This window comes from Odontesthes bonariensis, chromosome 8 (assembly GCF_027942865.1).
Source record: "Odontesthes bonariensis isolate fOdoBon6 chromosome 8, fOdoBon6.hap1, whole genome shotgun sequence".
Classification (NCBI taxonomy): Eukaryota; Metazoa; Chordata; class Actinopteri; order Atheriniformes; family Atherinopsidae; genus Odontesthes; species Odontesthes bonariensis.
The window spans coordinates 4330944-4358766 of record NC_134513.1 but is presented as its reverse complement, the minus strand read 5'-3'; the positions used below and the strand labels follow the sequence as shown (position 1 = coordinate 4358766).

At 42.0% G+C, this 27823-nt stretch overlaps 2 protein-coding genes across 3 annotated transcripts; one reads left to right on the top strand and one right to left on the bottom strand.

Moving 5' to 3' along the window:
• Nucleotides 1-1471: 1471 nt before the first annotated feature.
• Nucleotides 1472-13317, bottom strand: slc37a3 (solute carrier family 37 member 3). 2 transcript variants are annotated; one of them, XM_075471364.1, is made up of 15 exons: nt 13190-13317; nt 8127-8248; nt 6714-6801; nt 6143-6257; nt 5728-5820; nt 5364-5447; nt 5129-5274; nt 4906-5002; nt 4743-4827; nt 4049-4257; nt 3818-3959; nt 3627-3728; nt 2668-2867; nt 2515-2580; nt 1472-2423 (listed from the first exon to the last, which is right to left on the bottom strand). In XM_075471364.1, the coding sequence occupies exons 1-15, from the start codon at nt 13300-13302 to the stop codon at nt 2331-2333; spliced, it is 1755 nt and encodes a 584-aa protein (XP_075327479.1). In that variant the 5' UTR covers nt 13303-13317; the 3' UTR covers nt 1472-2330. The 2 variants fall into 2 exon arrangements, with proteins under 2 accessions (XP_075327479.1, XP_075327480.1); XM_075471365.1 differs by lacking the exon at nt 13190-13317 and having other exon boundaries at nt 6714-6933; nt 8127-8212.
• Nucleotides 13312-25789, top strand: LOC142385913 (DENN domain-containing protein 2A-like). The gene is made up of 18 exons (XM_075472595.1): nt 13312-13334; nt 15675-15766; nt 16517-16611; nt 16703-16906; nt 18245-18338; nt 18423-18473; nt 18563-18774; nt 20704-20813; nt 20912-20981; nt 21282-21359; nt 21442-21582; nt 22680-22828; nt 23357-23582; nt 23703-23744; nt 24606-24714; nt 24922-25191; nt 25272-25358; nt 25453-25789. The coding sequence occupies exons 1-18, from the start codon at nt 13312-13314 to the stop codon at nt 25482-25484; spliced, it is 2085 nt and encodes a 694-aa protein (XP_075328710.1). The 3' UTR covers nt 25485-25789.
• Nucleotides 25790-27823: the final 2034 nt, after the last annotated feature.

The following is a 27823-nucleotide window of genomic DNA, read 5'->3' as shown; positions in this document are numbered from 1 at the left end:
TCAGCCAGTCACCCGTTTTATTAGGGTTCACTTTCTGATTACATCACATCTTAATTGCTCGGTTTGGATCAGAAAAAGTCAGAGAGACCAATTCTTCACAACATTAATAGAACATCACAGGTTGCCGCTTGGTTGGTGGCACATCAGAATGAGATTTTCCTCCCAAATCGCCTGAGGTCACACATTTATGAAACATAATTATAGGCTGGAACTCCAGCTGGAACAAACAACTCGTCGGGTTTCCACAGAAGCCCTGGGGACTTATTATAAGTTATAAGACTCGACCCTGCAGTGGTAGAATTCCTGCACCTGAATACCTGGGGGAAATAATTTCAAGTAGGCATGGTTTTTATCTAACAGATTTTGTGCATGTGTAAATAAAACGATCAATAACAGAGGCACGTAACTGATTAACTATCAGAAGCACTAACTTATATCTACAACCGAATTATAATATTTGAAAATTTACATTTCTGCTCGTTCCACTAACGGGTTAAATTAAATTTTGGGTATTTTGCAGCTACTGGGTTAATTTGTTTCATTTAGAGACCCCTGTGGGGGCTCTAAATGAAACAAAATAACAGAAATTTACCCTTCCATTTACCCTTTTTACGCAAAAATGAGCTTTGCAATTAAGCGCAAGCGCAGAAACTTGCAAGCGCGTTGCGCTAATTGTTGAGGATGTGCACAAGGGATGCTCCAAACAAAGAGGCAGCCGGGATAAACACGTGTATCCATAATGTGCCCTCATGTACCCCTCAGAAAGTATGTAGTTCGTTCTCATCAGCAGCTCCATGAAGGATGGAGATGCTGGTGGAACTCCTGCAGGGGCAGAGGATTCGCTGAACTCTGGACTTTTGTTCCAGTTCTTTTAAAGTCTAACCCAACATGAGGCAGAAAAGGGCTTTGGAAAAAGTTTGTTACGTATTAGACGACATATTATCAGCAAAGTTATGCTTGGCGCCGCCTGCATTCTCACTAAAGTGGAGGTCAAACAGCCCGTTTGTCCCAGGCGGGAAACATTAAATGAAATGAAATTAAAAGCTAGTGCAAACCACAGGAGAAGTGTGTAGAGTTTATTCTGTCACATGGAAATATAAGAGAGGACATGGGTCTGTCATTTCACATCCTAAGAGGTTTGTTTTTCTATTTGTACAACTTATAAAACAATGAACAAATACCCTGAAACCCTGACGGCATTACACCAAGGTGCCACACATCCATGACCATCGTATGTGGCGGGCACAGAGAGCACCAGCTACCAAATCTCAAAGCATAAGCAGTTTTTGAAATGAAAGCAGCTCATCTGTTGGTTGATGGTGTGCTGCTGACTTTAATAATGATTAAATATTGAGAACTCAACCAAAAAACGAATGATTTTACTTTTCCACGTTCTCAAAAACCAGACGAACAAGCAGAAGCTTCTGATTGAACTCATCATGCAGCTCCGAGTTTCACGAACCACAAACCATCAAAGTGTCCACCAAACTTGCATTTATTTAAAATCAAAAATGACATTTACATGAGCAAAAAAAATGTGAAAAACACACATAAATAAAAAGACACCACAGATTAGAATTAAATACATTTCAGTTTACATTCTGTTCCATTGTGTGGCTTAAAAACAACGACCAGATATCAAGTTAAAAGCAGTTAAACTGCGTCGGCTGTTTAAATCCACACAGAATTACTTTTAATGTCCCCGACGAACAAAACGAGTTCGGTTCACAGGTGAAATAAAGCTAAACACTAAAAGTTCAAGTGAAAAGGAGAAGAAAAGGGAATGATGAACAGATAAAGAGTCAGAGAAGCAGACCCCATCATCATATTTTCCGACCCTGAATTTAAAAAACTGTACACGAGACAGATCAAGTATCTGCGAGGAGCTCCGAGTGAGCCGAAACGCGCCCTGAACCCTCAGCTCGTCTTCCAACAACGATTAAAGCGTGCAAATCTGTGCCGTGGTCAGTGCAGGAGCTCTGACAATCCCATTCACAGAGAGTAAAAAGGTTTACGGGCCGCATCGTACCGCGTGAATCCCCCGAATCCTAAGAGTGCAACCAAAGTGTAATAAATACCTACAAAAGCAGAGGACGGACGACATTACAATCACTGTTCACATTCTTATTTCTGAGCCTCGGACTGGCTCCACAGGTCTGATATTTAAGTTAAAAACTGACAAAAGTACACCCAAGTTTAAAAAGTGACGTATTTACATCCCTTTAAACCTTAAAATATGTACAGGAACACATTCTGCGGCGGCCCGGACTCGCAGACCGCGCCGACGCTCAGGCACTTGTGCTGCGCCGCCCTCACGGCCGGCGAGATGCTCACAGCTGGCGCCGCCGCGCTCGCCGGTCCCTCCACATGTCCCGCAGCTCTCTGACGAGCAACGGCGTGATGAACACGATGCTGCCGCCGGTCTGCCACACACAGAAAACACAAAAACAACGCGTTGACTCACACTGGAGGGGGGATACGAACACCTGTGGAGAGCTCGGGGGATGTTCTCACCATGACCACGAAGAAGTAGAAGACGCTCCTCCAGCCCAGCTTGCTCTCGATCAGAGACACCAGGTACTGCGTGGGGGTGAACAGACGCAGGAGTTACACGTGAGTCTGATCTGCTGATGGACGCGCACCAACATCCCCCCTTTAGGCTCTCACCTGTCCCGCAGCAGCTCCGATGCTCCCGGTCCCGTCCACTATCCCGGTGACGGTGGCCAGAGCCTCCTGGCTGCCCCTCAGGGCCGCCTGCCTCCCCAGGTCGGCAGAAATGGCCGAGCTGATCATGTTGGACGGACCGCCGATGAAGAAGCCGGTGGCGGATAGGATTGCTGCGTTTATGACCTGATCGTTGGGGGATCCTGGAAGCAACATTTAAAACATTAAAACCGCAGAAGTGCGGAAAAAAAAACGCTGATTTAATTGAGCTTTAATCGCATAGTAGCTTTTAACAATATGCTAACAATAACAATACATTTTTTCAAATAACACACAGCGAATACTGCACAGTATTAAGTATTTTTATTAAGTTTGCGATTTTGTAGTATTAAGTATTTTTATTAAGTATTAATTAAGGCTTAATGGTGTTTCCTAAAGGGGGAACTGTTAAACCTGGCAACGCAGCCCGCTTAAACCATCGTCACACTTGACCGCAGAGCATGCTAGCTCCTTTAGCCAGCGCAAGATGCAGGCACAATGGATCGGTTCTTAATTGAAGGGCAAAAACCAGCACAAAAACCATGCTCATCCTGAATGTCTCACTATGATTACAACAACAAACTACAAATACAACATGAAGAAAGTCAAGGACATGCACGCCAGCTTCCGCTCATCCCTGTATTAAGGGAAATGTGGTCTGAATTGAAAATGTATTGGCTGTGTTATTTCTTTTTTATATGTAGAAATGCATATTTGCAAAAGGGGACTTTAGTATGTTGTGGTAAAAGTGTCTCTTCCCTTGATTTTGCTCTGCCAATATGAGCATCACTGCCTTACAGTGAACGAGCTCCAGCTCGGTCCACAGAGATAAAACTCCGGCACCAAAAGGACCCGATTTAAAGCCCGAGCAGCGGTTTTATAGCACAGACAGCGGCAGATCGGTGTAAACACCATGTACTCACGGCTGTATCCCACCAGAGCTCCCATCGCCATCACCAGGCTGAAAGCCAACACTGGAGCTCTCTTCCCCATGAAGTCAGAAATCAGCCCTTGAAGCGTTCCTCCTGCCAGAGAGACACAAAGCATCGCAGTTTATTTATCAATCAAACGTTTTATTATTCAAATCTTTTAGGGCAAAGAGCCTGCTGCGTACCGATGATTCCTCCGACATCGTACCACACAGACAGCCGGTCGGCCTCGGCCTCCTTCCACCCGTAGTTGTTGCTCAAGTAGAAGGGAAGCCAGAAGAAGAAGGAGTAGTTGACCAGCTTCAGACACGCGTAAGCCAGGGAGTACTGCGGTGAAAACACAGAGAGGGAACCGAGGCGTTTTTAACCGTTTGCTTTCTTTTAAAGGCGGCTTGAGAAACCTTCTCGGGACTCACAGGAAGAACTCCAGGCAGGCAGAAGGCCTGGAAGAAGCCGATGGCTTGTGGGGATTCGCCCAGAGGCTCGTCCACTTCCTGAACCGAGCGGTACGCTCCGTCGCGCACCTCCACCTCCTCCTCCTCCTCCTCGTCACTCATCAGGGGCTGGTGGCTGTCTGTGTCCGTCTCTACTGGGCCGAGGCCGGTCTCCGACTCCAAGCTCAGACCTGAGGCGCACAAAAAAACTCATCAACGGACGCCGCGCGAATCCCATCAAACCAATCCAATTTTATTTATAAAGCAGTACAGCAAAAATAAAAATAAAACAAAAAAAATTAAAAGAATAAAAATACAAGAATAAATTAAAAGACATACAACAGCTATATAATTTAAAACAATAATACTAAAATAAAAAAATAAAAAATAAATAAATAATATTAAAAATAAACAAAATAAATTAAAAGAATAAAATACAATAATAAATTAAAAAACATACAACAGCTATATAATTTAAAACAATAATAATAAAATAGATAAAATAATTTAAAAAAATACATTTAAAAAAATATTACAAACACAGAGTGGCTGCTATCTCAGCCACAGTGTGGGAACATGGTTTATTAAAAGCAAACACGCCCAGACATATTGAGCATAAATGAGCTTAAGATGTGGCGAATGTTTAGATTCACCTTAATACTTTAAAGGTTCTTACCAACTTCTTTTGGGGAGGTGAGAAGGCCGAAGAACACGACCACGCCTCCGGCAAACTGCACCACCGACGTCACCAGGAAGGCATACTGAAAACCACGGCGACCGTCAGCGACTGCCGGCAGTGTTACAGCAACAAGCAAGAGCCAAACACCCGTGCACCTCACCTCATATCCGTACTTAAGCACGCTGGAAGCCAGGAAGGCACCGAGGATGTTGCCCACCGAGGCGCACGCACTCCACAGGCCGAAGATGAAGCCACGCCTGCAAAACGACGTCAGGGCTCAGCAGAAAATACACACCAGCTTTTTAAAACTGCGTGGGAGCAATCATAACAGATGAAGTAACGGGAGATAAGTATGAATACGGGCACAGAGACGTGTCACAGACCCGGTCTTGCCGAACCAGTTGCCCATGACGGCCACCACGCAGGGCCACACGGCCGACTGCAGCAGGCCGTTCAGCACCCACAGGCCGCAGTACAGGTACACGTTGTAGATGTGGAGCCATTCGGTCAGAGTGCCAAACACAAACTCCTGCAGGTGACATCATAATGATGAACAATCATTACCTGACCCGGGTGAGGACATAAAGGACGAGAGGCAGAAAACAACAGAGTACCGACCACAGCAGCAGAACCGCACAGGCCGAAGCAGAGCACGTAGCGCAGGTTCACTCGGTCTCCGATCACGCCGCTCAAATACAGACCCTGTGTGGACACACGTCGAAACACCGTTTACTTTCTCATTTCTCATTTAGCTGCTGAATTCGAGCAGGTCTAAACGTCGATTGTGACCCGATGTCGGTCTTGAGCATCGAGATTCACATAAATGTGAATAAACACAGAGTAAACTTTGCAGTCTTTAACATGTTCGGATGATTACAAAGACTACGTGTGTGGTTAAACTACACACATATCTGACATGTAAAGCAATCACATCAAAGTCAGAGGAAATGGAGGTCCGGGGATGAATGATGATCCCACTCACCACTGCATATGAGAAGAGGAAGATGGAGTCCAGAGCTCCCAGAAACAGAGTGGCCTGCTTTTCATCTGCAAACAGACGGTTGTCCTCCCATGTCTGGGACAGTCACAGAAAACACACTCAATTCCATGCAATTTATCTCCAAGAGACATAAGAATAAGTGGCTCCAGGGACTCTGAGACCACTGGCATACATGTCGGATTCTCCCCAGGGACATGATAGTTCACTGTATTCGATTAGACTCTAAAGGTTACTTTATTTCCAAAATATTTAACAGAAAAACAGTAAAAATAAATGCTTTTTTTTTGTCTTTTTAATCAACTGAAGCACCAAAGCGTAAACTAAAATAATAACGTAGCTGCTCGCTGAGAAAGATTCGCTCGGTTTGAAGCAGTTTGTGGGTTTCGGCGCTCCGTACCTCGCCGGGAGAGAACACAGTTCCGCTGCCATTCTGGATGGACGGCGTCCACTGGGCGGAGATGCTCACTTTCACGTTGCTGAACGTCTTCCTGGACGCGTGCAGCAACACATAGCTGGACAGACGCAAATGAGTTTCACTCAGCAGCTACAAGCAAAAGCTGCATCAAATGTGACACTTCTGGGACGGGATGCCAGTGTTTGGTGACTTTATGTAGTCTAACAAAGCTGCAACATGTGGCACCGCATTTGTTCCTGTGATTAAAGACACAAATACATGACGAAAGTCCTTCTGCGTTACAAGGACTTACAAAGTGTCTGTTGGACATCAGCACTGATTGTCCATGCTGTCTTAACAATGATTACCCTGAGATAATCTTGCCCCCAAGACCTTTAGCCTGTATGAACAGCTTAAATCCATTCTGCACAGGCCGCATTATTATACATACAGCCCAGTGTAGCCCTAATGCGGTGTCCAGTTACTCTGTGGTTATGTAATATCTGGTATGAACCAGGAGAAGATTTCAAACCCCTCCCAAGTAGTCCTTGATGGCCGTGTGACGCCTAATTACCTAAAGAAGGTGAGGAGGAAGACAACCAGATGATGATGGGTGTACTGTGACAGATAACCACAGCATGAGGGAGGCATCACAGGGGTGGCTGGAGAGAGGAAGAGGAGGCACAGGATGAGGAAGGAGGAGGTACTGGTGGAGGGGGGAGTTGGAGGGTTCAGCTACAGTCCTCCACTAAACCAGACGGGACAAACACATCACTAGGGCAAGAAAGCTGTGCCTGCAGAGGAGGGAATCATTTATGTCACGTTAAGTTACAGGACTTCTTTGAAAGTTTTAAATTCCTACGTCAAGAAAACTGGAGGACCTAACTCGTTGAAAACAGCCACCTCTGTGGTATGAAAGCTGAATAAGGACATACACACCTGGTCTGAAAGCTGCCTTGTGTGCGGTCCAAAGCAGATATCAATGAGCCTAGTGTGTTAAAACCTTCCCACCTCCCCCACCAGCCTGCCTGCAGGAACATTAACTTGTTTCACGTTGCTTCAACGGGACTTTAAAACACATGATGCACAGATTCTACTTTTCTCTGCCCCGATAGTCTGTTTGGATCTGCTGATAGTGCCACACGCCAACTGCTTGATAAGACCAGCGTTGGCACTGAAAACCCTAAAGCGGCAGGCCTGGCTGGTTGTCTCATAATCACTACTCTGGTTCCTGGTAAGTTTTAGCTGAACCAACCTGGGGAATAGATGACTCCAATTAAAAAAAATGCAGAAAACAAGTTGATTAATATTGTGGAACCGAGATGTGACATGAGAGTCACCCTTTCACTTCCCACACCCTCTCCGGGATGTGGTGGACAGTGTTGTTTGTTGGGAGAGGCAACAATTTCTGCACTTTAATTCAATAAAGTTTCAGCTAAATACAGTAAAAAAAAAAAAAAAAAAAAAAAAAAAAAAAAAAAAATTTAAAAACAGCCCCAAGTACTTTGTCACTCAATTATCACTCACATGCTTTTAGTAAAGCAAAATCTACTTTAAAGCCAGACTGTTTCCTGGAAAAGTGCCTAAATTCAGCACAGATAGGACAGATTATTGATGCAAACAGGACGTCCAGTATGAAGAACGACAGCAAATTTTCACCAGATTAAATAGCTTTTGCTGTGTGTGTGTCATGTAATGCGGCTTGTTTTTAAAGCAGTTTGGCTTATTCATCGATTAGCCATGAATGTAGTCGTAAGGTTACAATACGTTCACTACATTTTAGTGTATTTAAAAGCATTTCCCTCCCACATTTAGCTCATTTTAGAGGTAACATCTGCCACTTCTTCACCGAGTGACAAGGCACATACAGTATGTTGTCTTTTAGCTTCCGCCGTTACGCGCCAAGTCAGCTTATATTCAACAGCAAGATCACAATAAATAAGAGAATACTTAAGAGAAAATACATAAGGAAAAAACGGCTTCTCACCTCTCCGTCCAGCTTCTCTGATAGCTAGCTTGTTCTTGTTTGGCGACAGTCTGTGTTTATGATGGGCTCCCGTGTCACTCTGCGTGTCACTGCCGCAGCGCAGCGCGGCGCACTGCCGCCACCTGCAGGACAGGAGTGTAATTACAGAAGAAGAAAAAAAACAACACTGACCAAGCGACTTTTAGAGACAACTGTTCAGCTTTCACCTGTTGCTGAGACACTTGTCGATGAAGCCCCAACTGCTATTGGCTTGCAAGCACATTTCCCGGCAGTTTAAAAGCTCCACCGCCAAAAGTACGGACACTAAACGCTACAGCCTGACACCACAATAGAGACCTACCACTTGAATTCTGGTAAGCCTTTTAACAGCAGCATACAGCTTGTTTTCTGACTTTATGTGTATTGAATGCTTTAAATATATATTGATCAAAATGTTCATAATGGATAACATTATTATATTTCTAGTAATACAAGTAGCATATATTGTTATATCTTAAATTATCTTAGGGCTGCTATGATTGTCACTGAGTTGCCTTGGCCTTTTAAACTTATACTTTTATGTACTTCTTAACTGTGTGTTTTTATTGTACCTGTAAAGTGCTTTGTGACCCTGAAATGTGAAAGGCGCTGTACAAAAAAAGATTACTTACTTACTTACTTATAGTTTCCCAAAACTAGGTACAACATTGCTCACACCTACTCTGTGTTATGAGACTAAAGTAAGAAGAAAGACATTTTAAAAAATGGATTCAAATTTTAGCCCAAAAGAAATATCGCGCTGAGGGGGATGGGAAGACATGCTGCAGCTGCATAACTCAGAAACACTTAGGATATGAATTTCAGGTTTGGAGTGAAATGATTTATTAGGACGATGTGTGTTCCATGTGTTACAAATTTCCATGCGGCCAATGGCCAAGAAAAAATGGTGTTCCGGTGAATATCGGGAGGCATTAATTTACCACTTCCTAAAGTCAGCTGTGAGGGAGGCAGATAGGATTCAAAGAGGGAGAAAGAGAGAGAGGAAGTCCTATCCAGAGGGAAAGGAGAGTGAGGGTAAATGAAAGTTGAAGATTGGAGAATAGACAGAGACAGGAGTGCGTTGCTTTGAGGTGAAACTCTTGCTTATCCGTGGCTGACTTGATGAAACTTTAAGGCTTAGATCAAGATAGAAAACCTGGATTTATATATAAACACAATGGATACTGTTACAGCAGCAGAAGATGCATTATGCTCATGTTTTACTAAGGAGTGCATGGAAACTGTACAATGGCTGGAGGTAAGAAAGCAATTTCATTTCTGTCATCTGATTGTACGGCAAGTTGAAGCTTAATGGGACATTATTCCATTCAGCTCGTCTATCTCAGAATGAGGTGATTATCTAGTCACTGAATATAGAAGTAAAGTCAAAGTTGTATAGATGCATGTGTGAGGAGGGGGAATTAGCTGCCTGAAGGGTTTAACTAACAAAATCAACAGTATTCTGTGGTTTAATATGTTGTTAAAACCGAGTGTATTCATGAGAAAAGAAAACAACTTCCTGTATGATGGATCTAATTTCTTTCTGGGTGGCTGGTTGTCTTTAATCACAGCTTATCAGCCTTTAAGAGGCGATGCAGTCCCTCTCCTCATGCACACTGTCATATCAACTAAACAAATGATGACAGCAGCCTCAGATCTGGGAAATTACCAAGTGCTATCTTGGAGGACACTGAACTTTGAAACGTTGGACTCAGAGACATGTGAAAGTATGCGGAGCATTTAAGTCACTCTGCGGGTCAAAAGTTACCCTCCTGTGAGGACAAAGTGGCAGAAGACGGAGCACTAAAGGAAACAGAAGGGAGAGGAGAGTGATTGGATCATGTAAGAGCTCCCAAATGACTGCTGAGTGAAGGGTTTAACTGCTTGAGGGAGTTCCAGTGTCGTGCTTTCTCTTGAGTCTGCCCAGCTGTCCCACGTAGGCTGATCTTTACCAGCTGAGAGGAAATATCTCGCCCCCGAAATGCAATATCAAACCAAGATGATGAGACCATCTCAATTGGAGCAGAGCGAAGAAGAATGTCGCAAAAAATGTGAATGAATAAAGACCCTGACAGGAAATGCCTTTGTCTCCCTCTTGCAGGTGTACAGGGATCATGGAGGCCATTGAGAGAATGTCAAAGAAAGACTGCATCTACGCCACTGTCAACAGGTTAGTATGGTGGCCCAGAGGTGCAAAAAACACTTGTGTGACCTTGTCAGAGTGGCTAGTTTTTCATCATCTTTGTCAGCTTGGTGCCACAAACGTACATTCTCAGTCCAGTCCAGTATTCTCTGGGATTTAATGTCATTCATGCAGATGATTCCCTCAGAAAGGAAGTTACAAATCCTCTGAAGGTCACTCGACTTCCTCGGTGACGTAAAAGGGTGGATAGTGCTAAAGATTCTCAACCAGAAGTGGTGCTGGTCAGACCTCCGGGCCTTGCCTCGTCCCTCGAGCCCCGTCTTTCTTTCACTGACTCAGAAAGTAATTCATGCCTTTATTTAATCCAGGCACGACTATTAACTGACTCTCACAGCTTGACCCCTGACAGGCATACGCAGGCTTGACCACATTCAGTCCGTTTTGGCTCCTTTGTGCCGGCTCACAGTTGAGATTGATTTAAAAAATCTCAACCATTTGTTTTTAAATCATTCATTAGTTTAGCGCCTTCTCACTTAGCTGAACTTTTAACTTTACATCTTTACACAAAAGATTGCTTGGATCAGCAGAGCGGTTGTTCCCGGCTGTACTGAGGAACAGATTAAAACATGTAGCATACTTTCCTTCTTTTATTCTATTAAAACACGGACATCAGGCATTCGCTGATAAACGTTTTTTTAAATTCTTAGATTGTTTTTAAAGTGTTTATTATAGTATAAACATTTTGATTGCTTTATTATGTCTGCTACTGGATGCTTGAATTTCCTTCGGGATAAATTATCTAACTATCTATCTATCTATCTATCTATCTATCTATCTATCTATCTATCTATCTATCTGCACCCAAACCCTGGAGATCTGGGCCTCCCCTTTAAAATGAGGTCCTCCATATATTAGCGTCTGCCTGTGTACTTTCCTTCTTCTTATTTTCGTTACCGCTTTTACCATTTTTATTTTATTCTATTGGCACTCCCAGCTCACCCCTTCATATAAAAGGGTGAATAAGCTGTAATAAACGGCACATTTTGTGTTATATATGTAATACGATAGTTTTTACTTGAATCTTATTTTGTAATTACTATTTTAAAGGTTGAATTTTATACTACTACATAATGGTAGGTGCTTTTTAAAAAAATTTATCTTGGTTGGTTGTGCTTTCTACGTTTATTTCATCGTCTCGGGTGCTGCTACTGCGAATAAATTTCCCAGTTTGGGATGAATAAAGTATTTCTTTTCTTTTCTGTTCTAAAAGAAGAGACAGATTAGTAAACTGCTGAGTTCTCACCTGTCTGTGCTCCCTGAACCTGAAGCCGAGCATCAAATAAGAGCCTCACATCCAGTTAAACTGTAGCACAACAACCCTTTTTAATGTGTGTTTTCTTCTGTTTCCTTGTTTATTTTCCTTTGGAAATGTTTTAGCTTCGTCTCTTATGTAATTTGTTGTTGTTTTTTTCTGAACTATGATTACACTTTCCCATTTATTTCCCACATATGAGGCGTGGAATCTCTTGTTTGCAGTTTTGCTGTTGTGTGTCACAACCTATCCAGGTTCATTATCAAACCATTTATCCACTTTAGAACTGACCTCTGCGCTTGAGAAATAAGAAACAACTTTAATCATCACGTCTGAGGAAGGTCTTTCAACTTATGGCTTCCCATTTCCTCTGGTTTATTTATTAAAAGTTAACGGTCCAACGGAATGGGCCCCCTTCCAAGTATGTGTTTATTTAGCAAAGCTGATGAGAAGGAGATGCTCGGCCATAAGCTTGTCCTCTGGCATTTACTCTCAGGCTCGATTTTCCCACTGTCACTAAAGAAAGACTGAGTGTCCCCAAACTGGCAGTCCCAGAGACCGTGTGGGAAGTTCAGGAAACTCCGGCTGCAGTCAGTGAGCCCCCCCCCCCCCCCAAAAAAAAACTTTAATCTTATTTCTTTTTAATTTAATCTGAAAGAGGATGTGTGCTAAAACTTACTTTAGATGCGTTTAAAAGATTGATCTTTGATTCTAAATGAGTAAAAGTGTGTGTTTTTTTTCTTCTTCTTTTTGTCTCTTGAGACTGAAGAGGGGCTGTTATCCCGGGAGAAACATTTCAGCGGAAAACAAGAGAGCTGTGCAAAGAACAGAGGGGACACCGACACATCCCTTCACTCCATTGGTCGACCTGAGCAACAAGACGAAGGAATCACCTGTGATGGCTCACAGGAGGCCGACCTTTGACCCTCAGGCTAACGATGTAGCAGCCAAACCGTCCAGATCCAACGGGGGTAACATCAAGGACAAGATTTCTCTGTGGGAGGGCAAAGAATCCCCTCATTCACCTCTCACCTCTGCCGGTGTTAAAAGGACAGAGTCCCTGACAAAAAGCAACAACAAAGCTGCGGGCGAGCAGAGTGCCGAGAGCTGCAGAAGGGCAGCTCACAACGAGAAACTGGGAAAAGAAAACGTAGGAAAACCTGGGGATTCAAGGCCTTGCTCACCTGCTGAACCTGGGAAACTGAGTGACGATCAAATGAGGGGAGACGGCAAAAAAGGAAAGTGTGATCACGAGAAAGAGAACGTTGAAAATCTCCGAGATTCAAGGCCTTGCTCACCCACAGTGACTGAGAAGCAACAGGTGGGGACGCTTAGAAAAGGCAGTGAGCGGAGTCAGGAGAAGAGAGCCGTGTTCACGCTTTTTAAAAAGCTGGAGGCGATGGGGGAGAAACACAGGAAGAGCCCTCCAGAGCTGGGAAACTACTTCAGCCCACCGAGCAGCGACAAACAGGTGGAGGTGAGACAAAGAGAAGGTCAGAGTAAGTCCTCCGAAGGGAGAGGAGGGAAAGAGAACGTGTACACGGAGCCGGGCTCGCCTCCCATCAACCCCGTGCCCAAACCCAGACGTACCTTCCAGCATCCCGCCGCTGTCCCCACAGCAAAGAGCCAGAGGGAGGGGAGAGGGCAGAGGAACCTCCCCCCGCTGCCCTCCATCTCCTCGAAAGCATCTTCAAAGCCTCCATCTGGCTTCTATGGCAGACCGAGAGCTGAGAGAGTCCGCAACAGCATAAACAGGTACAGGAAATACTCTGCAAAGCTCCCTCATGTCTTCACATGTTGCCACACAAATAGGAAATGGGTGAAGTAATATACTGAAACATGCAGACACAAAGGAAGTATAAAGGCGCTCAAACCAGATTCTGACTTCCAGCACAGCCTGAACCCTCTCAGACGAGCTTTCTGTCCTTTCTTTAAGGAGTCTTCAGGAACAGTTCTCCAGGCTTCTTGAAGGACATCCCAAAGCTCTTCTTTGGATGTGGGCTGCCTTTTGTTCCGTTCTCTGCCAACATGATCCCACACTGCTTCAGTAATGTTGAGCTCCGGGCTCTGGGGAGGATTCATCCCTCCATCAGACCTGCTGCCACTGATTTTCAGCCCACTTCTTGTGTCCTTTCAACCCAGTCTCACAGCAAAACATGTAATAGTTACGTTGGTCCACAAGGAAAAATGTAGTATTGTCACAATTTGGCCCCCAAAATTGTGACAATACTACGTTTATTTGGCCTATTCTTTACATTGCTCCATAGCAACCACCTTAACAATGGTACAAAACGTTTTATGGTTACGTTTTTTCAAGGAGACACTGAAATCTTTGGCGAAACTAATAAACGAAAGATCGTCTACATTCTTATGAAGTTATTATGCATAGTTCTCGCTAGAAATGCCATCGAAATGCATACAAATGCAGATGCTTTCTTAAAATGTTGTGTTTTTCACAGAAAAAAAAGGTCGACAGTCGGCCATTTTCTTTTTTTAGCTGGGGGAAACTTGATAGTCACGTGACCTGGTTGCGAAGCAATGAATAGGCCAAATAAAACGTGGTATCGTCACAATTTTAGGGGCCAAATTGTGACGATACCACGTTTTCCCTTGTGGACCAACGTAGCTATTACACAGTTTTCTGTGAGACTGGGTTGGTCCTTTGGCACAGCTCAGCCTTTTCTCCCTGTTTCCCTTCCTTAAGAACGGCTTCTTGACAGCCACCCTTCCATGGAGCCCATTTCTGATGAGGCTTGGGCCAACAGCAGATGGATCAGCTGAAGGTCCAGATGCATCTCTCAGCTCCTGTGTCAGGGCTTTGCTGGATTTTTTCCTCTTTCTTAAGGACATCACTTTCAGATCCTGTTCATCTGCTGGAGATAGTTCTTTAGGCCTGACACTTCTTCTTTTGTCCTCCATGCATCCAGTTTCTTCAAATGTTTTACAGACACACTGCACACCATGCTGAGATATGCCAAGTTTTCAGCTAACAGCTCTTTGGGAATCACCTTGTTGCTGCAGAAATCCTGTTTTCTGTCTGTCACACTGTGTTATCTTTGCTGTTTTTCACACATGCAGCTAAAGAAATGGGAATAAATGATGTGTGTCTGTGACAGGCTGCTGGGAACAAAGTGCCTAAAGATCCAGTTTAAAACGGCTTCTTTGCTAAGTTGTCTGTTCTGTGTGGACACAACACTGGTTCATCCCTTGAGTTAGGAGCCTTTTTCCTGCCTGAATGGTTCATAGCTCAGAGTTAAGTGGCTTAAACAAAGAAACAAACAAAAACACATTCCTCTGAAGATGCTCAGGTACAAAGACTGGACTGAAAAAAGACCTTCAGAAGCCCTTCAGATGCTCAAGGCCACTTTAGAAGGATACAATATATAAAGAAATAAAGGGTTGCTCAAGACTTTTGCACAGAACTTTAAGTGGGTCAAAGTGGGTTTCTGTATTGGCTGAAAAATAAGTGAAAATCTTAGTAAACCCACATTTAAGCTTTTCTTAGTTGGTAGCTCTTTCTGAATCCCCTTGTTGGTATAAAGACACAGTTTGATACTGGTTTGTTGCTAAGTGTAGATGCAAGAGTGGTTCATCTCTTGCGTTGCGCTCGAATAATTAAAGGTCAGTGTTTGGAAGCTTAATGTACAAGAACTGGTCTAAAAAAATTTCTAGAAATTACTTTGAAGGACCCTCACACAGACAAGGAAGTGGTGGCCAGAGTAAACTGATGATATAACCTACTTATTTAGGATTGCTTTTAATACCCAGTAGTATGATGACACTTTTATCTTATTTTATCTCATTCGATTTTGTTATATTTTATTGCTTTCACTGTTCTTTTATTGTTTTTATTTGTTTTTACTTCTTCTTCTCTTTATTTATTACCTGCTGTAAAGCACTTTGGTGCACCGTAAGGATTGTCTGTAAAGGGCTGTAGAAATAAAATACATTTACATTTACATATACACCTCTAAGGAGAATCGGCACACTTGGACTGTATTCAGTTCTCACACAGATAAAGTTTGGAAACACTCACATAATGTCATGATTTGTGCTTTTCTGTTAACTGTGACAGGCGTTCGTTTGAGCTGGAAGACCTCACGGAGTCGAACATCCCCCTCCTCCCTCGCTCTCTGTCTCAGGAACATCACTATGAAGACATCCTGGGTCAGACACTTGCACTATATGTATATATATATTCTCTTTTCATTGCAGTTCATACTTTGATTATTGACAAAGGCACACACACTGGAAAAAATGCCCCTCCAAAAATAAGTAAAAAAAACAACAAATAAAAGACGTTTTTGCTTGAAATAAGCAAATAAATCTGCCAATGGAACTAGTGAAAATCGGCTTGTCAAGATTTCTTGAAATAAAATGTGATATTTAGGACTTTTGAGATAAAAGTGATCTTGAAATTAGCTTAAAAACCTCTTCAATTGTCAAAAAAAGCTTGTTTCATATGAAATCCGACTCAAAACAATTTGTTTTCAAGACTTTTTCATTTAACAAGATATTCCAGATGTATTGTATTAAAACAAGTCCCTATATCTGGCTGAAATGGTACTTGTTAGGCAGTTGTGTCTTATATTAAGTGTCATGAGATATTTGGACTAGAAATGAGACAAATATACTTGGTAAGACTTTGATTTTTTCCAGTGCAGAAGTCTCTCTGAGGCTTTGCAGGGATTGGAAAAGTTTTAAGGTTTTACACTAAAAAACACCCTTCTTTAATTCAAACTAGTTTAATTTTTTAAGATAACAGCTGTTAAAGGTCTCTGAATTAAAATGGAGACAAAGTATCAACCAAACGAATGTTTAAATGCTGTAAAAGTTGCTTAGAAATGTACTTTCTTAAATAATGGACGTACTTTCCGCCAAAATGACACCAACATGCTCCTTTTGGACCCCCTGCAGACTCATCCAAGGAGAATCCGTACGAGGACATCGAGCTGGAGAGTCAGTGCTCTCAGCAGTCTTTGCCCTCCTCTCCTGGCGCCGACGCCACCAAGGTTCATGACATAAACAGCTCAACATAAAGCAGCCGCTTGATCAAGGCGCTTACGAAAGATTCAAACTGATTTTTATTTTATGTGTTGGCAGGCATCCAGACCTGGTTTCTTCAGGCAGAATTCAGGCATCAGCTTTAAGTTCCTGGACATGAAGAGAGCCAATCAGCAGTCCGCTGGCAGTGGGGGCGTTTCATCTCCACGCCAGCTCAGCCCTCCATCCACCCCCACGGGGCCCGAGCATAGCCAGTGGCTGCCTGGGGATCTGTACAGCCGCACCTGCCGCAGGATACCAACGGTCTGTCATTCTTCTTATTTAATCAGTTTTCATTAATGTTACATTATTATGGTTACATGGTAAGAATAGCAAACAATGTATTCTTTTTCAGCATCTGCCCAGTCTTTTTTTTTTTCTTTACAAACAAACAGATAAATTAAACAAAAAAACAAAACTACAGTCCAGCAACAACATACACATCAAGCCAGACTTACAACACAAAGCCTAGATCAACAAAACAAAACAAAAACAAAAAATCACAACATCCTAGGAAGTCTACATAGCATACATATCCTGTACCTGAAAAAAATTAAATAATATATGTGTATATATATGCAGAGGTAGGTAGTGTCATCCTTACATATCCAGCAGTTGGGCAGGAATGGGCCCCATACTTCATTAAATAGATCTTCCCTCCCAGCCACTCTATAGGTGACACGCTCATAGCGTGCCATTGAGCTTAGAACCTCTATCCACTCCTTAAAAGTGTACAAGATGGGAGATTTCCAGTGGCGTAAAGTTATCCTGCACCCTGTTAGCATAGCTAAACAGCACAATGATTTTCGGCGTTTTGACATTTAATTATTATTTGGAAGCAGTCCCAAAAGACCCAATGAAGGGTTTTTGGTCAACTGCGTACCAAACATCTTATTCAAGAACAAAATTATGGCATTCCATATGTCACTAGTTTTGTCACACTCATATAACATATGCACCAGAGTTCCCACCTTTCTATTAGATAGATAGATAAGTACTTTATTCATCCCAATTTGGGAAATTATTATGTTGCAGCAGCGTACAGTATAAAAGATATGTAAACAATTAAAGTAAAAACAAGCAAATAGAATAGAATAAACATTAGCTATATACACATCTACAGTATGAAGAGTAGGGTAAATAATAGTAATGATTATATTAATAATAATAAACATCAGTAAACTAAATAAAAACAGATTTGTACATTTAACAATAAAAGGTAAAAATAAATTTAACTGAGCAGATTGAACCAATAAGAAATATAGGGTATATGGATAATTTACATTATATTGTACTATGATGATATTTGTGCAAATGTTATTAGTAAAATAATCTCCAACATATATCACTATTTCTAAGTTTCAGTCTTGCCAATTTGGAGGGAGTCCAGTAGGATCTATTTAATATCTTATAATAGATGAGCTGTGATTGTGTTTCACGTGAGTAACTGTACCATGATGCACATAGATGTTTCCAATCATTTTCTGGAATCACCTGAGCCAGGTCCCTATCCCAACATAGTTATTTAATCAATCTTAAGTTTAAATCTATAACAGCGAGGCTGTGATATTTCCTCTCACTGAGCGAGTACTTTTTCCACAGGTTGTGCTTAGGATCAACAGCGTATTCGAGGCTCGGACGAGGAAAAAACATCTGAGAAGGATCTATCATTATGCTGAGACGAGTTCAGGAAGAGGTGATGGTGGCGGAAACTATTTCGAGGCTTGAAACTATATTTCTTTTAAAGTCTGAAGTGTAAATAAATGTTTTTCATTCACAGTCACAGACGAGAACAGTGACTCTGAGAGTGAACTGGAAGAGAGATCAAAGGGTACAGCATCAAATGTTTTTTTTTAAATGCATGTATACGTTTCACTCTGACATCCTTAACCCATTTGTAATGCGCTGCCTCTCCACCAGTTCACCGTCAGCGGCTGGTGTCAGTCCAGTCCATACTGAGCCAGCCGAGCCAGAATCAGCTCCACTACAACGGTTCCAACAGCAGGAACAGTCCTCTGGATCAGGAGCTGCACCAGCGGAAGCTTTTTGAGTTTTTCCTGGTTGTGTCGCTGCAGAAGTCCAAAGCTGGCGGCCACTATCTGCCCGAGGTCACCCAGCAGTTCCCCCCTAAGGTCAGCAACGGAGGAGAGCTTTAATCCTGGTTCATTAGGACTCAAAGAAGCAACACTGGAAAAAATGCCCCTCCAAAAATAAGTAAAAAAAACAACAAATACAAGACGTTTTTGCTTGAAATAAGCAAAAAAAATATCTGCCAATGGAACTAGTGAAAATCGGCTTGTCAAGATTTCTTGAAATAAGATGTGATATTTAGGACTTTTGAGATAAAAGTGATCTTGAAATTAGCTTAAAAACCTCTTCAAATGTAAAAAAAAAAGCTTGTTTCATATGATATGTGACTCAAAACAATTTGTTTTTAAGACTTTTTCACTTAACAAGATATTCAAGATGTACTGTATTAAAACAAGTCCCTATATCTGGCTGAAATAGTACTTGCCTGGCAGTTGTGTCTTATATTAAGTGTAATGAGAACAAGTACCATTTCAGCCAGATATAGGGACTTGTTTTAATACAATACATCTTGAATATCTTGTTAAGTGAAAAAGTCTTGAAAACATCTTGTTTTGAGTCACATATCATATGAAACAAGCTTTTTTTTTTTTTTCATTTGAAGAGGTTTTAAGCTAATTTCAAGATCACTTTTATCTCATAAGTCCTAAATATCACATCTTATTTCAAGAAATCCTGACAAGCTGATTTTCACTAGTTCCATTGGCAGATTTTTTTTGCTTATTTCAAGCAAAAACGTCTCGTATTTGTTGTTTTTCTTACTTATTTTTGGAGGGTCATTTTTTCCAGTGTGTGCATTACTAATTTTCTCCTGTAACCGCGTTTATTCAGCCAAACTTGAACCACTCCACCAAAGAGCGGGCCGCAACAATCAAGTTTACGCTTTCACGGTTCTCTCGAAAAGCTTGAGCCTAATTCAAGACGCCATCTACTAATTTTAATCTGCGGACCGACTGACACAAAACCGACCCGGGGTCACGCTTTGCCTTTGATCTGGTTGCTATCAATCCATTTCAGCTTTACAACTCGTAAACCTCTGGGGATGTCGAGAAATTTAAGGCAGAAACAGTAATAAGAGTTCACTTCATGTGAGGTGAACACATTTTCTGACTTGTTCCTGTCGTAGTTGTCAAAACTACCATCACTGATTGGTTATAAAAGTTTTCCTCGATGCAAAACTGACTCAGATCCGTGTACCCACAAGCCCTAATTTAACGGATGTGAGATGTCTCATCATATTTTCTGGTGTCGGTATAATAAAACCATTGCTAACCATGTTGGTATATCATAGTTAAATATGTCTCCCAGGTGGTGCAGTTAGAAAGTCATCTTCTCCATGAATATAAAGGTCCAGGTGGCATGTTCTGCCTCATCTGTGCATACTTGGACTCCTTTTTATCTATTTCTAAAGATACTCTAAGTTTTATTCTTAAAATTCACCGTGATCAACACAGTAAACTTAAATTTGTAGGTAGTTATGCACTGGAAAAAATGCCCCTCCAAAAATAAGTAAGAAAAACAACAAATACAAGACGTTTTTGCTTGAAATAAGCAAAAAAAATCTGCCAATGGAACTAGTGAAAATCGGCTTGTCCAGATTTCTTGAAATAAGATGTGATATTTAGGACTTTTGAGTTAAAAGTGATCTTGAAATTAGCTTAAAAACCTCTTCAAATGTCAAAAAAAGCTTGTTTCATTTATGAAATCCGACTCAAAACAATTTGTTTTCAAGACTTTTTCATTTAACAAGATATTCCAGATGTATTATATTAAAATAAGTCCCTATATCTGGCTGAAATGGTACTTGTTAGGCAGTTGTGTCTTATATTAAGTGTAATGAGATATTTTGACTAGAAATGAGACAAATATACTTGGTAAGACATTGATTTTTTTTTTTTTCCAGTGTGTCTGCATTTTGATTGAAATAAAGTGAATGAAAATGCAATAAAAAGTTGTTTTTATGCATGTTTCAGTTGGAGCGAAGCTTCAAATTTATGAGGGAGACGGAGGATCAGCTGAGGATCATTCCTCAGTTCTGTTTCCCTGATGCGAAAGACTGGGAGCCAGTGGAGACCTTCCCAAGGTGAGAATAACATAATGATTCTGCGTGCAATAAAGAGTGGAACATTAGTGGAAGAGTAGCATTCACACGTGTGTGATAAAACATTTCTTCCTCCGCAGCGAGATGTTCTCCTTTGTTCTGACCGGAGAAGACGGGAGCAGGAGGTTCGGATACTGCCGGCGTTTACTGGTAAATAGAAACGAGTAGAATAAATAAGTGTGCTGTTACTGGACAGGAAGTGGCTGAATACCACGAGGTCGGCTGAGTAAATAAGCGTGCCAATATAGGCGAGGTGCCTGTGGGAAAACGGTCCATCTCAAAGTCCGGGCGGAAGTGTGAGAGACTGGGAACTGTGCTGCCTGTGAGGGTGTGCATGTGTCTCTGTTTATGTTTAGATTTAGTGCTGTTAATGTGCATATTAATCTGCTCAGATTTGTATGTACTTTTGAATAAAAAACTACTATTTCCTGGATTTTCCTGTCTTTGCAGCCCAGTGGAAAAGGCAGACGTCTGCCAGAAGTCTATTGTATTGTCAGTCACCTCGGCTGTTTCAACCTGTTCTCCAAGGTAAACCTCCCTCACTGCTCCCCTGAGCCGACACGTACTAAAACACCTTAATAAAGTGCGTGCTAACATGTGGGTTTGTTAGGTGTTGGACGAAGTGGAGAGGCGGAGGGCTCTGTCTCCTGCCCTGGTGCAGCCATTTATGAGGGCTATCATGGAGGCCCAGTTCCCAGCTCCTGGCAGAACCATCAACATCAAAACTTTTCTCCCCGGCTCGGGAACCGAGGTGAGCCACACCGGAGATGCTGAGAAGTCTTTTAGCACGTTGGACCGTCACAGTCTTTCTAATAGCTTGTATAATGGGATTAAACCTTATATTGCATCTGCAGCTCATCCAGAACGCTGCTGCTGGAGTTTTAACCCGGACTAAGAGATCTGAACACATCACAGCACTGGAAAAAATGCCCCTCCAAAAATAAGTTAAAAAACAAGAAATAAAAGACGTTTTTGCTTGAAATAAGCAAAAAAATCTGCCAATAGAACTAGTGAAAATTGGCTTGTCAAGATTTCTTGAAATAAGATGTGATATTTAGGACTTTTGAGATAAAAGTGATCTTGAAATTAGCTTAAAAACCTCTTCAAATGAAAAAAAAAAGCTTGTTTCATGTGAAATATTACTCAAAACAATTTGTTTTCAAGACTTTTTCACTTAACAAGATATTACAGATGTATTGTATTAAAACAAGTCCCTATATCTGGCTGAAATGGTATTTGTTAGGCAGTTGTGTCTTACAGTATATCAAGTGTAATGAGATACTCGATGAGACAAATATACTTGGTAAGATTTAGATTTTTTTCCAGTGAGCAGCTTTAAAATCTTTACTCTGGCTTCCAGTCAGTCACAGAATAGATTTTAAAAGCCTGCTGATGGTTTACAATCTGTGATCTGTTCAGAGAATATAAAGCCAGCAGAGCTCTTAGATCCAAGGACTCAGGTCAGCTGGTCCAGTCCAGAGTCCAGACTAAACATGGAGAAGCAGCATTTAGCTGTTATGCTGCAAACAAGTGGAACAAACTGCCAGTGGAGATTAAACTTTCACCAAATGGAGACATTTTTAAATCCAGGTTAAAAACATTTCTGTTCTCATGTGTCTATGCATGAAATCTGCACGATATCTTAACTTAACTTATTTGGACTGTTGCTTGTTTTTAATCATTTTAATTCATTTTATTTGTTTCTCTTTATATTCTTTTATGTATTTTTAATGCTTCTCCCACTCCCTGCTGCAATGCTTTTATTTTATGTAAAGCACTTTGAATTGTTTTGTACACGAAATGTGCTATATAAATAAATTTGATTTGATATTCCTGTCTTTTTTCCAGGTGATGGAGCTCTGTCGACCCTCTGACTCACGCCTGGAGCACGTGGACTTTGAGTGTCTGTTCTCCTGTTTAAGTCTGCGGCTGCTCCTCAGGGTGTTCGGCTCCCTGCTGCTGGAAAGACGGGTCATATTCACCGCGGACAAGCTGAGGTTAGTCCCCTCAGTGGGGCTGTGTTCCCAGCTCTTCCCACTGCACCGTGGCCCTTTGAATATGAACATCCGCCTTCCACTGTTTGTAATTATGGAGATCCAGATTCTTTGGTAGTTTTTAGGGATGTTTGCCTTATGAAGTGACACTGAACGCGGGTGGTCCGGACCCTTATTTTTAAGTCGATCTAAAGGGGATTCAGGGTTCCTGCCTGCCAGAGAGATATTTTTAGGGATGGTGTTGAGTTGTTTTTTGTTTTTCCTGCTGAGGAAAGCCAGCAGGAGTGAGACAGCGCGGTCACATTCGTCGAGGACAGGAATGCAAAGTCTAGTGATGTCAGTAAAACAAGTATGTGGCCCTGTTTTTTTTTTTTGTTTTTGTTTTTTTTCTCTGGGAAATGTTACTTTAGGGGACGATTCAATGTGAGACTCCATTTAGACTGCAGCGCCCTCATGTGGTGGGCCTGAGTAGGTTAATTTTCTCTTCCCCTGCAGTCTTCCTTCCTACTAAAATGTGTTGTTTTGATGCAGAAACCCCTCCTGCGTACCTCTCACTGCTTCCCCCGCTCTCTCCTGCAGCACTCTGTCCCAGTGCTGCCATGCAGTCGTGGCCCTGCTTTACCCCTTTGTGTGGCAGCACACTTACATCCCCGTCCTGCCCTCTGCCATGCTCGACATCGTCTGCACCCCGACCCCTTTCATCGTCGGCTTGCTGTCCAGCTCCCTGCCCCAGCTCACCGAGCTGCCCCTGGAAGAGGTCAGAGAAGCACGACGGGTGCTGAAGCTTAAAAGCTGAGCGTGTGCCTGATGACAGCATGAGAAATGTAGCTGGGAACACACCCATTACATCAGTAACAATTAGTTTATCTGTGCACAGGTTCTCGTTGTGGATCTGGGAAAATGTCGGCTTCTCAGACAGGTAAGCCATCTCTAGAATCTCTAGAATCTAGCCTCTTCAAATCTAGGCTAAAAACCTACTTATTTAGGATTGCTTTTAATACCCAGTAGTATGATGACACTTTTATTTTATTTATCTTATTTTATCTTGTTCAATTTTGTTGTATTTTATTGCTTTCACTGTTCTTTTATTGTTTTTATTTGTTTTTATTTATTACTTGCCGTAATGATTGTTTGTAAAGGGCTGTATAAATAAAATACATTTACATTTAGGAGCACGTCTGTGCGTTCTTAAGGGGTCTGAATGATCTTTATGAACGTGGACCAGTCTTTGCAGCCTTAGAAATACATTTAATGTCCTGCTCTGCCACTTCTTTTTTTTTTTTAAACATATATTTATTGGTTTTTCATGTTAATATAACAACCAACAGTTTAAACATCCAAAAAATATGGCAGAAAAGAAAATAATAGTTAAATGATTAAAAAAGATACAATAATTATACAGCGAATTACTGTGCAATGAATATGAAATAATGAAAATAATAAAAAATAAATAAGTAAATAAACACATATGAATAAAAATAATAAGAATAAATAAAAAAAGTATTCAAAATGTAGGTTGCAGCTTGCTCTCCCAAAAACCAATTAAATACTTTTCATTTTCTCATTCTTCCTCCCTCAACAGCTCCAGAAATATCCTCCAAATGTCATAAAATCCTAACAATATTATGTCAGTTTCTCAAGAGCCAAACTTGATGTTAAGTTATTTAACCAGTGGGGTAAAAGATGGGCAACCAACATTCTTCCAGCATAGTGCAACACAGCGTTTGGCCTGCAGTAAACAAAGGTCGACCATTTTTCTTTCCCGCTCTGCCACTTCTAGCTGGATGACGAGGACTTAATCCTGCCGCCTAAGCTCCAGTCGGCCCTGGAGAACGTTCTGGAGAGGAGGAGAGAACTTGCTACCGAGCGAGGAGGCGATACCATCAGTGGTGAGACAAACAAAGTACTTAATCTACCGCTGCGAGTCTTGGCTGCACACTCAATGGATGGTGTCCAGCCATCCTCCAGGCTCTTTGACTTGCTTACAGTTCCTGGCAATCAACCCAAGCTCAAACACCAAAACACATTTAACAGGATGCTATTGGTAGATGTAAGATTTATCTAGGTTTATGGTTGTAAATATGTTTCTCTCTCAGACTCCGGCCATCTTAGCACCGTAGTTTCCGAGGCCTTTGTCCGCTTCTTCGTGGAGTTGGTGGGACACTATCCACTCTTCATCACAGGCGAACGGGAGGACGGCTACTCCTCCTCGTCCTCGTCCCCTGTTCCCTGCTCGTTCCAACGGGAAGGTTTCCGGAAAGCGATCCTGTCCAAGACGGTCCGTCGCTTCCTGGAGGTCTTTATGGAGACGCAGATGTTTGGCTGGTTCATCCAGGAGCGGGAACTCCACAGGCAGTCCCTGAGAGGTACCGCAGCACAGGAGGAAGACGAGGCTCGGCCTTTAGGAGCTGATCCAAAGCTTCATGTTCTGTTCCTCCCCTCACAGGACTGTTCGAGGTGAGAGTGCAGGAGTACCTGGACTCCATCCATGAGAACGAACACAGGAGGGTTAATAGGTTTCTCAAAGGCTTGGGTAGGGACCGTTTTAAGCTATTCACCGTCAGGATTGCTTAATTATGATGGAATGAGCTCCCTCCTGACCGTTCTTGTTTGTTCTGTTTTTCCAGGAAACAAAATGAAATTTCTTTCCAAGAAATAAAGCAACAATACCTGCTCGGAAAGAGACGATGCAAGAAGAAGAAGAAGAAGCACTGAGAAAAGGAAACACTCGGCTGCCTGCTGTTCCAACAAATAGTATCAGAATTTGAAGGCTTTCTGTGGGAACTTGTCCCATCATCCCTTTTATTGTCAGTAAATGAGACGGACGTTTCCCAACAAGACTTGATACATAGTTGTGTGGCTATGTTAAATACCACGCTTGAGACTGCTGTATGGACTTACAGGAATATTTTGGGCATTTTTGGGGGAATTTTCAGGGAACAAACTTCATAAGCATAAATAAAAGTGTGTAACAATGACAGTTGTGTTTAGTGCTTTAATCTGTAAACCAAAAGAGGTTCACATGTTAAAAATCAAAGCAGAAAAAAGGTGATTGTAAAGAAAATTACTACAACAAACCGCGTTGTGTTGTAGGAAGTTGAAGAAAGACCACGCTTGTAGTGTTTTCTACCTCCAGCAGGGGGCAGTAGTACATTTTCTCTCATTAGAAGCTCTTGACCCTGACACTAAAAGCCAAGAAAAGGACACAAACTAGCTTTCCTGCTCAGAAATGCTTCAGTATTTATTTAGTCATAACAGTGACAACATCACAGGGGCTTTGAATATTCTCTGGGTTTGATGTGGTGAGTTATTGTGTTGATGCTGTAGCATATTGTTCCCCTTCAAAACAAATATGTCCCTAAAACCACTGCATTACATTTTTATAGTTTGGTCATTTTTATAGAAGTCTATTCCCTCTCAGCATATTTTGAAATATGGGATGATTTTATGGTAAATAAAAGACGTACCCTGTGACTCGCTGTAAACTCCAGCGTATGGCTTCTCTTTCAAGCTGGAAACCACCAAGAGAATTGAGTTCAGCCAGGATTTGTGTGCCAGTTTTACTGCGTGAGTAATCAAAGTATAGCACCCATGTTTTGACCATTTGGGGTCAAAGAGTTTGTTCATTTATAGGTATTCGGCCTTTTTTTTTTTTTTTTACAACAGAGTTCAGAGTATTTTCGTCTCTGAGTCATGGAAACAAAGCTGATATTTAGCCCACAAGGATGAAAGCACATCTTTGTCAGCATGAAAACACAACACAGGTGCAGAGCGGGGTATAGTAGCGTATTGTGTAGGTAATGGCGTGCACGGTTAGGCCCTAACCTGTTACCCTGTAAATATCGAGTTCACACACATCTGCCGTCTCATTTGCTGTCAATATAAACAGACGCACGGAGCACGAAAACATATATTACCGACTTTAGAAACTGACTTTAGCGCGGGGATCCCTCTGGAACACAAGTAAATCCAGAAATAACAGTCTTGCCAGGGTTGGTTTACAGATTTGTTAACACCCTCTGAGCACCACACTTAATTTCAGCATTATATTTATGGTTCAGCTCTGATAAAGACCAGGATTTTCTTGGCTACCTGTGGGGCCCATTATTAAAAACTGTAGTTCTATAAAGACATAAAAACCTGTTAATGTTTAGCACAACTGCTGCACACTTACTGTATAACTACTCACTGAGCAGCTGACGTAGGTACTTCTGCCCTGATATAGACCAGGTATGGGAATGGCACCGCAGACACCATGAATACTCAGTATCGGTCCTCTTCGTGCAGCCAGGGGAGCTCTGAGCTGTCAGGACGTGGGCAAAGACATTCTCAAGGTGTCCCCGAGTGTCTGATGCCAGGATATAGTCAGATCTGTGGGTGTTTGTGGACTGAGCTTTCAGATCCCAAAGGACTGGAATCTGTGGAGTTTAACACTCAGTCCCAGAAAATGTGGAATGTTTGTCCAAAACGTGGTCGTTTCAGGATCCAAATGTGCAAATTTTGAGGTATCATATCTCTTGGCTGCTGCGGATGTGACAAGGCAGGAATCTCACCCCAACCATATACTTTAAACTTGTCTTCATGTTGGAACAGGTGTGGAAATGTAGGGCATCAGTATGCTGACAAATCAAGACTTGAGCTGTGTCCACGTAGGGAATGGAAGAGAAAAAAGTCGTAATTATTCATTTTTCTAGACTTCGGAGACTGTGGAGCAATCTGGGGCATCTCAGATTGTGCTGTGAGATCTGGTCGCCATCATTTAGTTCACCTGTTAATGGTTTTAATGCTGAACAGTGTAGATGTTAAAATGACAGCATGATGAAGCAACATCTGGACCTTTGCTAAACTTCCACTTTTCAGCCATGAACAGCCTCAAACTCAGCTAAACACCCAAGGGCAACAGACATCTAATACATCTAAAAACTTGACTTTTAAGTATTTTTTGTCACTTCTGTCCACACTTTTGTGTGTCCCAGCGGGACAACATTAAATTACATT